The 14410-nt window shown below is 49.4% G+C and overlaps 1 protein-coding gene across 1 annotated transcript in view; it reads left to right on the forward strand.

Annotated features, from left to right (window-relative positions):
* The window catches only part of P2rx3 (purinergic receptor P2X 3), a 37667-nt gene that overhangs the window by 2534 nt on the left and 20723 nt on the right, over positions 1–14410 (forward strand). The window contains exons 3-9 of the mRNA XM_050120543.1: positions 7283–7418; positions 7775–7846; positions 8055–8118; positions 8855–8948; positions 9172–9249; positions 9943–10084; positions 10520–10656. Of these exons, the coding sequence (XP_049976500.1) occupies positions 7283–7418; positions 7775–7846; positions 8055–8118; positions 8855–8948; positions 9172–9249; positions 9943–10084; positions 10520–10656 (723 nt within the window). The remainder of the gene's footprint in view (positions 1–7282; positions 7419–7774; positions 7847–8054; positions 8119–8854; positions 8949–9171; positions 9250–9942; positions 10085–10519; positions 10657–14410) is intronic.

Below are 14410 nucleotides of genomic sequence, written 5' to 3' on the forward strand. Positions count from 1 at the left end.
CTCTGTGCAGTAAGACTCATGCTAGGGGTTGCTCAAAGGTCAGCAAGATACACACACGCACACACACACGCACGCACTCACACGCACACACACAACACACGCACACACACACACAAAGGGGCCCGAGCAAACAATGGCTGGGAGGAAAACACAGGTCTGTCCTTCTTGCGGTCAGTACTACACCCTGGTCGGCACCAGGAAATGCAGGCAGAAACCTCAAGGGTTTTCTTTCCTGGCTTTCGGGTCTGTGGTCGCTTGCTGTTCCTTGAGACAATGAGTCTGTCTATGAAAGACAGAAAGCCACTGACTAGGTCGTGAGTTAATTCAAGCAAATCAAAGAGTACATCCTGTGTGCCTGTGGGCTGGAGCTGAAAGGCCGGAGCAATGTGGAGAGGTTGGATGTGTGGAGAGACGGGCAGACGTGGCTGTCCTTTTAAAGTGATTTTTGCTTTATGGATTTGATGAAAGCCAGTAGACCTTGGTATTCCCGTGTATAACAGGGCTATATAGCCTTGTGAGGACATTAGAAAGAATCCAAGCTATAGAGTTGAAACTCCTTTCCTATATTATTTTGTGAAAGATGTAGAGAAATGTTCCGCATCCCTGTCTCCAAAGTTTGGCTCGAAATTAGTTCCTTTTTTGGTTGCCTGGTTTGTTTGGTTTTGTTTTTTTAAGACACAGTCTCATGTATTCCAGACTGTCCTTAAATTTACTACATAGGTGAAGATGACCTTGAATTACAAGTGTGGGCCACCACATCCTTATATGATGCTGGAGGGTTGAACCCAGCACTCTCCCAACCGAGCTACATCCTGAGCCTCAGAGTCAGTCCTGAAGCCTTCTGTGCTCACACATGTATTCAGCGCCTTGATTGTTGATAGTCACAGGATGCTGTATTGGTCCAAATGAGTACAAAAGCTGTTTCAGCGCATTCCTAACCTGGCCCGGCTCTCCTGGCTCCAGGCAGGGCATTGATGGACGACAGAGACAGCCGTCTCCTGGACTAGCCTAGACCCCTCAGCCCTGCACTGCCCTTGGCTGCCCCTCATCGGGATCAGATTGACTTCTCCAGTGCTGGGGGCTGGAGTCCAGCCTGCTCAGGGGAGCAGGAGAGAGGCTCTTTGGCGTCTTGATATGCAACCCCATCCATCTGCCAGCCTGACAGCTCCCCGTGGACCCGTGCCTTGCAGTTACATCAGCACGCTTGGCAGCCCAGCCCCCCGGCCCAAGCTGTTTATAGGGGCCCAGACACCATGTGACTTCATGAATCCATTGTGATTAATTTAGCAAAAAGGCATCAAGTATCTCTCCGTGCCAGGCATCGGGCACTGAGGGCAGAGCCGTGGACAGGAGCAGACAGGGTCTTTATCCCGTCCACATCACACCCGTGAATGTGGCAAGAAGTGGCTATTCACGCAGTGATCCCCACAGACAAATGCAAAGTGTGAACAGTGTCCGAAATATGCACAACATCAGAAGCGCTGCCACCGTCGAGGCACTTGGCTTCATCCAGAACCCGAGGGGAGTTTTCTGGAAATGCCACAACCAGCCCAGGTTCTGAAGGATGGGTTGGAGCAGCCAGATGAGCAGAAGGAAGAAGTCCCGAGGCAGAAAGAACCCACCTCTGTGGAGGGAAAGAGCCCAGTCTGGGGGAGGAGTAGAGGCTAGCGTGTAGGAAGACCCCTGGAAGCACAGAGGTCAGACCTGGCGTCCCACAGAAGCCTGTGTTTTCACAGGACAGTAGAGTGAGAAAGAAGTTACCCTGTCAGCCTACGTAAGACTGAGACTGGGGAAGAGTCCTTGGGTGAGATCTGAGCCTCCTGGTGAGCCAAGGATTAACAGAAGTAGATGCGGCTGAGCGAGAGCCTGAAGGAGAGTCAGCACTCCCTAGACTCAATAGAACTTGAAAGGGTTTTATTTATTTATTTTTTGCATTTCATTTTATTCGTTTTGTGAGGTAGTGGAGCATAGACATGTGTACAGGTCAGAGAACGACAGAGTTGCGGGGCTTTCCACTCTCTCCACCACAGGGACTCAGGCTTGATAAGGACTTTACCCAAGGAGCCAAATTGCCCCTGTCCCTTGAAGGGATATTTAATGACTGCTATGGTGTCCGCACTCACTAGTTCCTCAGTGTTTCCCCTGTAACTTCCTGCCAGGGAGACAGGACACACAGCTTCACCTAAGAAGTGTGCAACGTGAACCAAGCATTCATCTTACATACTCACAGCAACACACCACCTAATCATCTGCCAGCTGGGCTTGACACACTTTGTCCTTCACCCGCCCTAAGTGTGCCAGAGGCTGGGGATACCATGCTGCTGGCACCCAAGGCTCCTTTGTTTGGTTTGGGACAAGGTTTCTCTGTGTAACAGCTCTAGCTGTCCTAAAACTACTTCTTATAGACCAGGCTGGCCTCGAACTCACAGAGATCCACCTGCCTCTGCCTCCCAAGTGCTGGGATTAAAGGTGTGCTCCACCATGGCCACCCAAGGCTCCTTATCAACAACACTAGGTGACACATTTGGAAGGTCAGTTGGAATCCCTCATCTTCTAGATACAAGGGGAGTGACACCCATTGTTGCCTGCTTTCTTCTTATGCCAGAGCCTCAGGGTGAAGGGACTCCATGGCTTGACATCCCTGCTTTGATACCACCTTGACACAGACCTGTGAGTCTCAGTCCACAAGGTCTAGGAAAGGGGTGTAAGAGTACCTCTGTCAGGGACAAGAGGTGACACATGCTAGGTGCCTCTCCGAGACAGTGACTCAGTAGTGTTATGTGTGATAACTATTACTGCTCCTCGACTCCCTGATGTGCCTCCGTCTTTCCCTCTACCCAGCTCACACCTTCCTAAAATGACCCCTCTCCTCTGACACACACAACTGCACACATTTCACACCCACTCCCTGGCCTCCTCCTCCTCCTTGCCTCCCTGGGGGCAGGTGGGAGGGGTTTGGGATGCTGCTTGGGCCTCTTTCCTGCACTTCCCACCTGCCAAGGAGCTGCCACCACCTTCCGCTCTATAAATAATGAACCAGAAATGCAAGGAAAAAAAAAAAAAGAAGTCAGAGCAGCCGAGTAAATGCCAAGAATCAGAGGCTTAGTCCTGCTGCATCTCCTGAGCCCTGGCCTCTAGAGACAGCCTCAGCCCCTCTGTTCTGGAAATGAAGCAACCCCTCACCTCCCATTGCTAGCTACCCTGATGATGTTCTCAGCCCCATGGGGCCACTGAAATTCTTCCATTTGTTAACTCAGAGAGAATTCTAATGCGGCCTCTCCTCCCTACTGGGCATACAAGGAGTCTTAAAGGAAGAGGAGGAGGAAGAGATTGGTTAATTGTTTCTCCACCCCAAACCCCTTCCTCCTGAGACTTTCCTGAGTTAGGGGGTGCTTTGCTATCAGTGAAGCAGGGATCCTACTTGAGATATAGCTGGAGACCCTACAGTGGTGTGCTTGGGAATGGTCCAGAGCAGACTCAGTTTGGAACCCACTTCCCAGCTACGTGACTTTGGGCAAGTCAGCAACCCATCTGTGTCTGTTTCCCAATTGTCACACAATGGTCATGTCCAGCCATCTCACAAAGGCTTTATGGACTGGGTCCATGTAGCATCATAGTCTTGGTATATGATATGACACTCTGAATGCTCTTTGCATCTACAAATGTGCCCTGGCTTTAAGGATGGGGTACTGGCCTCAGAGAACCATTTCCTTAGCTCAGCACCCAGAAGCATGTCAGCCCTGTGACAAGGCTCCCCAGAGTTCCAGAAGTCCATGTGGACTGTGCCTTACTCTCTGATAAGTGTTCAGCAGCAGCCAGTATCTTAGCTGAGTTAGAGAGTCAGGCCCCCAGACCTCATTCCCCATCCTTCCAGAGGGCACAAGGCCATGAGCTAATGGTGCTCTCTTTCGGATAACTTCCTTGGATCCTGTAACAAGATGCTGCCTGCCTTCATCTCTGTTAGAACATAACATGGTGAATGAGACCTTAATGAAATTCCTCCCCTTCAAAAAAAAAAAGAAAGAAAGAAACTATGGAAAGATCGGTAACGCAGACAGCACTGCAGACTTCTCTAAAGGCGTGGTGCTCAGAAGAGCATTTTACAAGCATGTGGATAACGCTTAATGGTGCATTAATCAACTTACCGGCTGCTACACGGCAGCCACAATAAAGCAGGTAACAGGTTCAAAGCCATTTGGCAGAGCTGCAACTCCACCCTCTTGCTCTCATGCAAGAAAGCATTCAGAATCCAAGAGGATGATGCTACAAAAAAGCAGAGAAGTATAAAGAGATGGTTATGCAAATCAGCTTAATAGACTCATTCTCTAATGTATATATGCACCAAAACATTCACAGTATGTCCCATAGATACAGACAACGATTGCTCGCCAATTACACGTTAAAACGGAGTGACTGGGGAGATGGCTGACTGCATAAAGTGCTCACCTCGCAAGCACAAGCACTTAGGTTTAATCCCCAGAACGTGTGTGAAGAAGACCTGGCATTGTTGTACATTCTTCTAATCCCTGGGCTGGAGAAACAGAAACAGGTGCGTCGCTGGGGTTTGCTGGCCAGCCAATGTAGCTTAGTCGGTGAGTGCCAGGTAAATGGGAGAGACCTTGCCATTCAGAGATTCATAGACAGACAGACAGATAGATGAGGGACCCTGTCACAGATAGAGAGATAGATGAGAGATAGGTAGATTGGTAGGTAGATAGACAGGCAGACAGATAGATGCTATACCAGTAAGAGAGCCTTTATGTCAAGCTACCTTACTCCAAGCCTGGAAACCTGAGTTAAGTCCCCAAGACCCACAGAATAGAAAAGAACTGGTTCCTGCAAGTTGCCCTCTGACTTCCCCACATATACCATGGCATACACATACTCACTCCCACACAAGGGAAAAAGTAGATAGCTTCTGAGGAATTACACACACACACACAAAGAGAGAGAGAGAGAGAGAGAGAGAGAGAGAGAGAGAGAGAGAGAGAGAGAGAGAAATAGCGCTTCAGTAAGTAAAGCCCCGTCATAGGGATGGTACTGGACTCACTAAATGGAGAGACCTCACAAAGACCAGCCCATGCTTGCTGTAAACAACAGTGTATCTATCCTACAAGTGACTCTACCTCCCTGAAGCAGTGACCTGAACGCTGCTTCCTTCTCAATCTTCCAACAGTATAGGAACCTCAAGATCATACAGTCCACCCTCCACCCAAGAAAAACATCTCCTCAGCTTACACAAAACATGGAAAAGCAAGCTCCCCAGTCTTGCCAGCCTTGTGGTGTCCATAACCTCCTGAAACAGCAGTTCATGGCCAATCTAATGACAGGAATTCCTGGGCTGGACACTCGCTAACCCCTTCCAAATGCCTCATGCCTGCCCAACCCTCTGCGGGGTTGTATACCTCTGCAGCTGCCCTTCCAGGGGTGCCCACAGCACTGCCTCTGCAGCTGCCCCAGGGATGCCCACCGCATTCTCTGAGCTAAACTGTCCCAGACTCCTTCTGTTATCTCCTGATGTGCCTTCCCAACGTTTGGTAGAGGCAGATAATGATGTTAACCCAGCCTTCCCAAAGTATTCTGCTTGATTCGGCCAACTGTCCTAAGTTCTCTCTCCCAAACAGCTTCTGTGGTCAAGTAAGGCCAGCAGGCTTAGGAGTGTATCTCAGTGATAGAGTCACCTGTAAGGCCCCAGGTTCCATCCTTAGCACCGCAACACAACAGCCATAACAGTGGTACTAATGATGATTATGATGATGATAAGGTTACCAAAATTTAGCGAATCATTGGTTTGTTGTATAGTGTGTAAATTTTCCCAAACCTGTTTGATAGGTTTTTCTCACCTACAGAATAAAGACAGTAACTGCATTGACCTTCCGGTGTGTCACCAGGCCCAGGTGTCAGGCTGGGACAGGTATAGGGACTGGATGCCTTGCACCCTGAGAGCTGTGGTGGCTTTTTTCACACGGGCAGGCGGGCCTTCACAGATGGGCGGAGTCAGCAGTCTGAGTCTCTCAGACTGGTCTGGGAAGGTCCATAGAAGCAGGTGAGACGGAAGGAAGGTCACATGACGGCTTTAAACTATGGGAAGACAGGTAATGACCACTAGGTGGAAGCACAATGCAAGGAATAAGATTAGTGTCCCCATTTCCCCAGTGGTGTTCACTGCCCAGGCAGAGGCACCACCACTGCCCACACCCCCACCTCCTCCTAATTTCCTAGCCTGTGTTGGCCAGGTGAAGACTGCCAAGAAGCCCCCTCCAAGGACCTTTCATTGTTTTCTTTCTTGAATGTCTGCTGTGTTCCTGACACACAGGGCACAACCATAAATAAAGCTTGGGCTGCTCAGGGTTTGCAGCTGGGGACCTCTGTCTCCGCTCTCCTTGGTGCCTGCTAGAGGGGAGACCTTGTTATCAGCAGTACTTACTTTTGGCCATGCATGTAGCCCACAAGGGGTGGAACTTCCTCCTAAGGAGTCAAACATAGCTCCACGTTTTCTATGTGTCAGTCACAAATAGGCTGGGACTGTAGCTCCTCATTGGTAGAGCAATTTCCTAGCATTCTAGAGTCCCTGGTGCAGTCTTTAAGAAAAGCAGTGCCAGGCATGGCGGTGCATACTGGCAATCCAGTGCTGATAGGTAGACAGGTAGATAGAGGGCTCTTGGCTAGCCAGCCTAGCCATTCACCGAGTACCAGGTTCAGCGAGGCCTTGTTTCCAAGAAGATAAGGTGGACAGCAATAGAGGTGATACCCAAACGTCTGTCTCGGTACCAACTTCTGATTTCAGGCAAGGTGGCGCACGCCTTTAATCCTAGCACTTAGGAGGTAGAGACAGGTGCATCTCTGTGAGTTCAAGGCCAGCATGGTCTACAAAATGAATTCTAGTCCAGGCAGGGCCAGACTAGAATGAGACTCTGTTTCAAAAGAAAACAAAAAACAAAAAAACAACAACAAAAAAAAAACACTATCAACTTCTGTAGGAGAAGGAACGCCGCACCAAACTTCTGACCTCCAGACATGCACACGCTGTACACCATATGGTACATGTTGGAATAATAAGAGTTTTCATAGGAGAACAATTAGAAGAAGAAGAAGCCCAGACGTGCTCCCCAGAGGTGGTTATGAAGACTTGCTAACTAAACAAGAACTCGTCCCTGTTTCTCATCCCAATGCATGACCCTGCCAAGCATACCCCTAAACTCTAATGTTGGCAGGAAGGAGGATTCCCCACCCCATCTCATGAGCCTGTGGGCTCTTACCCTATCCCCATTCTCTGCTGCAGGTGGGTTTTCTTGCACGAGAAGGCCTACCAAGTGCGGGACACCGCCATTGAGTCCTCGGTAGTGACGAAGGTGAAAGGCTTCGGACGCTATGCCAACAGAGTCATGGATGTCTCAGATTATGTGACCCCACCCCAGGTACGGTGCCCTACCCTAGGGACACATGCATGCCCAAGTCTGGGGAGCATGGGGACAGAAGCTACAACACTGCTGGGGGGATTGGACATAAAGAAGCTGGACTCCCCCAACCCTCCACCCTCCCCCGGCCCTGTGACATCTGTTCATTCATGGAGAGCGATCAGAAGGAGAGCAAGAGGGAACACCAGGTGGTTAGGAAAAGTTTGTTTGAATGCCAGCTGTGCCTCTCTTGTTAGCTCTGCCACCTTGGCCAAATCACAGGCAGACTGCGGCTTCCTCTTCTGTAGAGCAGCAGAAATCACTTCCTGCCCTGCAGATTGGGACGGGGCTTTTTCCCTCTCCCTTCTCCTCCCAAGGGCACCTCCGTCTTTGTCATCATCACCAAGATGATCGTCACTGAAAATCAAATGCAAGGATTCTGCCCAGAGGTGAGTGGAAGAGGTCACAGAAGTGTACCGGCAGAAGCAAGGCAGGGGGTATGAACAGAGGCCCCTGGTCTAGCCTCGGAGCTGCGACTGGACCTGCCACCCACCAGAAGCCACAGCTGTGGGAACCTGGGAGAGGCAATGGGAACGAATGGCTGACCCAGGGCCAAGGGAGGGTCCTTCATACACATGTGACCCTGTCTCTCCACAGAATGAGGAGAAGTACCGCTGTGTGTCTGACAGCCAGTGTGGGCCTGAGCGCTTCCCGGGTGGGGGTGAGTGCAGCCCTTTCCTCCATCCCACCCCAACCCCAACCCCAAGCCTTCATGGGACTCTAAAATGCAGTGAACTCTCCATGGGGATAAGTCCAAGTCAGGAAAGGGGGCAAGCCTATTCTATGGAATTCTGCCAGTGTTACAAGAAGTTTTCTGGGTGCAGTCAGGGCTGTGGAGGTACATGGTTCCTGCCCCAAGAGTTCAGTCTAGGTTTTTAGTGGCAGCGTAGAGTAGCAAGTAGTATTAAAAAAAATACAGGGGCTGGAGAGATGGCTCAGCTGTTAAGAGCACTGCCTGCTCTTCCAAAGGTCCTAAATTCAATTTCCAGCAACCACTTGGTGGCTCACAACCATCTGTAATGAGGTCTGGCACCCTCTCCTGGCCTTCAGGCACACACACAGACAAAATATTGTATACATAATAAATAAATAAATATTTTTAAAAAAAACAGAGAGCCCAGGGGAGGGAACAAGGATGGTTCTGAGAGGTGGCTCCAAAGCTCTCCTGTAGGTGACCTGAAGTTGGGGGAAGATCCGGCAAGATGGAGGGAGCTTCATGAAGGGTATTCTAGGAAGAAGGAATGCTCAGACTAAGAGGCAAGGAAGAAGAGTCCTGGGGTGTTGGGGCCACATGCATTGGCTTGCCTTGCCTGCTGGGGCCCTGATGAGGACAGGGGGGTGGGGGTGGGAGTGGCAAGGGTCAGGAAGCCACCTCGACATGAAGTTCCACCCTCCAGGGATCCTCACTGGCCGCTGTGTGAACTACAGCTCTGTTCTCCGGACCTGTGAGATCCAGGGCTGGTGCCCCACCGAAGTGGACACCGTGGAGATGTAAGGCTCTGAGCATCCCCAAGCATATGGAGGGCTTTGCATGTCCCCAGTGGGAATGTTATCTTAGGGTGTCATCGCCCTGCCCTGCCTCTGCCTCTCACCCTTGCTCCCATAGGTCCTTGGTCTATGTCTCCTTTCCAGAGGCACCCACAAAGGAATATTCCTGAGAAAAGCCCCCTGTCTCTCTTCTCCCAAGAGCTGAATCGCCCCTTCTCGCCCGCAGGCCTATCATGATGGAAGCGGAGAACTTCACCATTTTCATCAAGAACAGCATCCGTTTCCCTCTCTTCAACTTCGAGAAGTGAGTCCCCGATTCCTCCCTCATTCAGCCTTCCACAGAGGCCCCCCTCTTTCTCTCCATCTACTCAACCCCCTGGAGCTCCTATCCCAAATGCCACATACCCAGTTTCTCTGCCTGTGTCCCTGCCTTGGAGCTTTGAACCCACATAGGAGTCTCTCGCAGCAGAGAAAAGACAGCATGGCCCAGCTGTGGACACCGAGGCCTCCTGCAGTTGGGGTGTGAAGTGTCTGTCACTTTTATTTCTTGCCATCTACAGCACTCAATAGAGACTGTTGGTTTGCTTGGTTTTTTTGTTTTGTTTTGTTTTGTTTGCTTGCTTGCTTTGTCTTAGTTTGCCCTCACTACATTGGCTCATACATTCAGCAACTACCTAGTGGCAGCGAGCCTTGCACAAAGGACCCTGCCAGGCACCACGGAGATGCACAGAGCAATCAGGAGACTCTGGTCACCAGGAGCCCAGCCTGGTAGTTGGAGACCCTGGCCACAGACATTCCTAGCCCTGCCATGAGATGGAACACGGAGTTACAAAACCATGCGGGGAAAGAAGGGAGGTAGACGGGGAGGGGCTGAGGTGCAGTAGATGTCCCCACTTCGGTGTTGAGGGCCAGAAGCATCCAGAAGACTGGAGAAAACTTAGGCATAACTACCTCTACTTTAATTCTGGGCCTCATCTCTTTCCTCTTTCCTCCCCAGGGGAAACCTCCTGCCCAACCTGACAGCCAAGGACATAAAGACATGCCGCTTCCACCCTGAAAAGGCCCCATTCTGCCCCATCTTGAGGGTAGGGGATGTGGTTAAGTTTGCCGGGCAAGATTTTGCCAAGCTGGCCCGCACGGTGAGACCTGTCTCTTATCCATGCCCCTCTGCTTACCCGGAAAGCTCAGGGCTCCCATAGACTTCAGGGATCACCCCTGGGATGCTGGGCAGTAAATGCCTCCTGGTGGAAGCACCCCAGACATGCAGATCCCCAAATCCTGTCCATCTCTCCCCCAGAGATCTTGCCTCTACTTCCCCAAGCCTCAGTTTCCCATTTCTCCCCAGAAGAGGCATTCGGTCTCTTGAAAGCACCATGCCACGGGAAAGCAATCTGCATCAGTGCTCTCTGTTCCCTATGTTGTCTCTCAGGGACTCTAAGACTCTGGGCTCTTCCCCTAAGGTCACCCCCTCCCTACTGCCACCTCCCATGTAGAGAAGAGAAAGAAATCCCTCTCCACAAACCCTCAGCCCTGACTGAGGACAGCAGAGAGCTCATACCTGGCCCTTTCCTCAGGGTGGCGTTCTGGGCATTAAGATCGGCTGGGTGTGTGACCTGGACAAGGCCTGGGACCAGTGTATCCCCAAATATTCCTTCACCCGGCTGGACGGAGTGTCTGAGAAAAGCAGCGTTTCCCCTGGCTACAACTTCAGGTAAGCCTCCCTGGCTGAGCAGGGGCAGAAGCCTCAGGCAGCTAGCTCCAAAGACGTTCCTGTCGAGCAGAAATGCACATTGGGAAGGGAACTCCTCCTGTCCCTCGTCTGGTCCCCACCAGGTTTCAGTTCAAGCTTGAGGAGGACTTCCTGAGAGCTGGCCATCCCTGAATTGTGGTGTGAGGTGTGGATTCCTGCCATTAAAAGGAATCCAACCACCTGGGATCTGCTGAGGACAGTAGTCACACCAGCTGGCCAAAGTTTCTGGAAGTACTTGATTCTGTCATTTTTTTTACTTGCTTTTAGCTCTGTCCCTGACACTGGTTGGTGTGCCTGGTTCATGTCCAGCCCCATTCCCTACCCTGCACCCATGCTGGTGTGCCTGGTTCCTGTCCAGCCCCATTCCCTGCCCTGAGCCTGAATTTTCTGAGGCTCTGACTCCCAGAGTAAGCACAATATCTGCCACGGTTTCTTCTTCCAAAACGGGAAATTGACATTTCTCTCTAAAACCAGGAAATCCCGTGATTCACAGGCAGCAGCTATAGTGATCAGTAGTTCTCTCATGCTCTTCTGGGGGAAAACTGGTTTTTAAATATCATCTCATTGGTATTCCAAATAGCTGTGGGGCCTGAAGGACTTTTATTTGGGGGAGTTTTCCCACTAGGCAAAAGGGAAAGAGAGGAAGCCCAGGGTGAACTGATTGGAACAGCGGGGCCTTGAACAAATTCTTGGCCTCTTCCCTGTTAGGTCCCCATCTGTGAAATGCTGGGAGAATATACTCCCAAAGGGCGGAATTTTGCGCGCGCTCTCTCTCTCTTGCTCTCTCTCCCTCTCTCTCATGTGTGTGTGTGTGTGTGCACGCACACGCATGTGTGTACACGCGCACATTCAGAGATCAGAGAACAAACTCTGAATTTTCTACAAACTATGTTCTCTGCCTTGTTTGAGGCAGGGTCCTGCTCATTCATTCCCACATATCAGGACAGCTGGCCTATGCACTTGTAGCAATTTCCCTGTCTCTGCTTCCCCGATTACAGATCCCTGAGCCATGCATCTGGCTTTTACATGTGTGCTGGGAACTTGAACTCAGATATCCGGGCCTACACACTGAGCACTTATGCCAAATGAGCTATTTCCCAGTCCTTGCCTTAATTTCTGAAAATCCCCAAATTCCCGGAGAGACCCTGATTAAGTACACGTTATATGCTTGAAAAAAGAAACTTAAGAAAATGGATTTGCAGAGATGGGGGAAAATACGTAGAATACATTGTTACAGATGTGAAGAATTGTTACTCAAGCTTAACCTTGTTGTAGCAGTCTTCAGTGTAATGCTACATTGTATATAGTTAGTCTTTTTCCTCCTGTGAAAACATTCCAGAAGAAAGCAATTTAAAGCAGGAAGGTTTGTTTTGGTACAGTTTAAGGGTCCTGTCCATCATGAGGGGAGTCATGGCATCATGAGCCTAAAGTGGCTAGTCAGATGGCATCCTGGGTCAGCAAACAGAGATACTCCACCCACTGCCTGCTCTGCACTCATCTGAAACCCAGCCACCACATCCACATCCGCCACATCCGGATGGGTCTTCCCATCTGAATTAAACACTCCGTCACACAAGGCTAGAAGTGTGTCTCCTAGGCGAATCTAAGTATGGCCAAGTTGATAATCAGGATTAACTATCACAAGTCTTCATTTCATCAGCTTGGCACCCAAGCATATCACTTTTAAATCATACCATTGCATCCCTCTCTGATCCCTATCTCCTGTTCATTTTGTAATGTAAAATATGTTAGTTCATCTCTAAAAGTCTCCAATATCTCAACAGTTCTAAAACTTCAGAAGTTTAAATACATTCTCCTGTGAGATTTGAGAAATGTCTTATATATGAGTCCCTGTAAAAATCAAGCCTTCAAGTCGTACACTTCTCTTATGCAATATCATGAAGAAAACATGATATTCTTCCGACAAAGGAAGGATGGAAATAAACAAGCAAAGACTCAGGCAAGATATGACTGGATCACAGCAGGGCTGACGCCAAACCCTGTAGTTCCATGTCTGGGATGTGGGGCTCTTGATGGCACTGTCTGGGCTGCAGTTTTCTTGGGTGGCTGCAATTCTGGTTCTGGTGCCTACCGTACACACAGACTCTCTCCTAGGCCAGCTCTGCTTCATGATGCAGTTCTTGGAACGCATTCCTCATTACTAGTATCTCCAATATCCTGGGGTCTCCATTGCAACTTAGGCTTCACCTTCTCAGCTTCATGCCATGGCCTCTTAAGGCCTACTTACAGCAAGTCTGACCTGACCCAGCTCCACACTGCCTGGCTTCAGTAGCTTCTAGAACTCTGGTGTTAGCGTCTGTGACTCCTCCATGCCTGCAGAACCAGTGCCTCATGGAAAATGCTGCCAAGTTGTGCTGCCAGATGAAGATGTAGCATAAGCCCTCAGACAACAGTTATGGCAACCTTTGTGTGCCTTGGAGGCAGACCCTGGGAAAACGCTTTCCTATGTGGCCCTCTGGTTCTGGTGATTAGCACTCTAAATGTAGGCTTTCTCTTTTTCAAGCGAATTTGCATTTTTACAAGTTGAAGTGCTTTGTGAGTAAGACCTCGCCTTTCCTACTGCCCTAGGGTGCCAGTTTCTCTTGAGTGGCATTGATTTCTCCAGCAGCTCCAGCTGCCTTCTCTACATCCGCTTTGTCTTCGGCTTTAAACCTGCCGTACTCCATTCTCATCTACTAGCTAGGCTTTTCTGCTGTTCCTGCTGTGCTCTCACGGTGGCCCTGACACACAGTGGCCATTTACTCTCTTCCTAAGTCGTTCTAGGGCTTCTCTAGTCTGGAGCCCCAAATTCTTTGTATTCCTCCAGCAAACTCGTCCCAAAAGCACGCAAACCCAAGTGATTATGTTTATTGCAACAGGAACCCTGCTCCTGGTACCAATTTCTTGCATTAACTACTTTTCTAGCTTCTGTGGCAAAATACCCAACAAAAGCAATTGAGGAAGGAAGGATTTTCTTTGGCTTGTGGTTTGAGGGCATAATCCATAATGACAAGAAGGCCTGGTGGCAGGAGTGTGAGGTGGCAGGTCACAATGCATGCTCAGCCAGGAAGCAGAGAGAGATGAATGCTGGTTCCACCTGCTTTCTCCTTTTCACTTGGTGGCCACTCCAACCTATGTGATGGTACTGTCTACATTCAGGGTTGGTCTTCATTCCTCTGTTAAGTCTCTTTGGAAAAGTCCTCACAGACATGCCCAGAAGTTGGTGCCCTGGGTGTTTTAAATCAGATCAGATTGACAGTCGTTATTAACCATCACAATAATCCGCTTTCCTTTTCACCTTACTTTGCAACTTTAAAAAATAATGGCCCCTCCCATTAAGCTTTCCATTTGGTAGTTTAAAATATATATGTATGTTCTCTGGAAAGAAGAATTTTTAAAAATTGAAATTGCTTTCATAATCAACTCCAGAGTTTGAAAAACCCTAGGAAACAACACATATTTTAAAGTAGGTTAAAAATACTGTTTGGCTCACTGGAAGAAATTGGCATATTTATTCAGCTAGTTCATCACACTGAGATCAATACAAAAGGATATTTGTATGGTGGCTTAAAATAGTTATATACTTTAATAAAATTTTCAATCTAAAATATAAGTTTTCACGTTATAGCTCCCCTTTGGCCATTAGGAAGCCTTCAGTCCTCCACACGACTCCAGTGACAGAACACTTGTGTGAAGTTGGGGTCTGCTGTGAAGA

This window comes from Alexandromys fortis, unplaced genomic scaffold (genome assembly GCF_014885135.2).
Source record: "Alexandromys fortis isolate MF-2015 unplaced genomic scaffold, M_Fortis_MF-2015_v1.1 scaffold_8_1_9099942, whole genome shotgun sequence".
Lineage (NCBI taxonomy): Eukaryota > Metazoa > Chordata > Mammalia > Rodentia > Cricetidae > Alexandromys > Alexandromys fortis.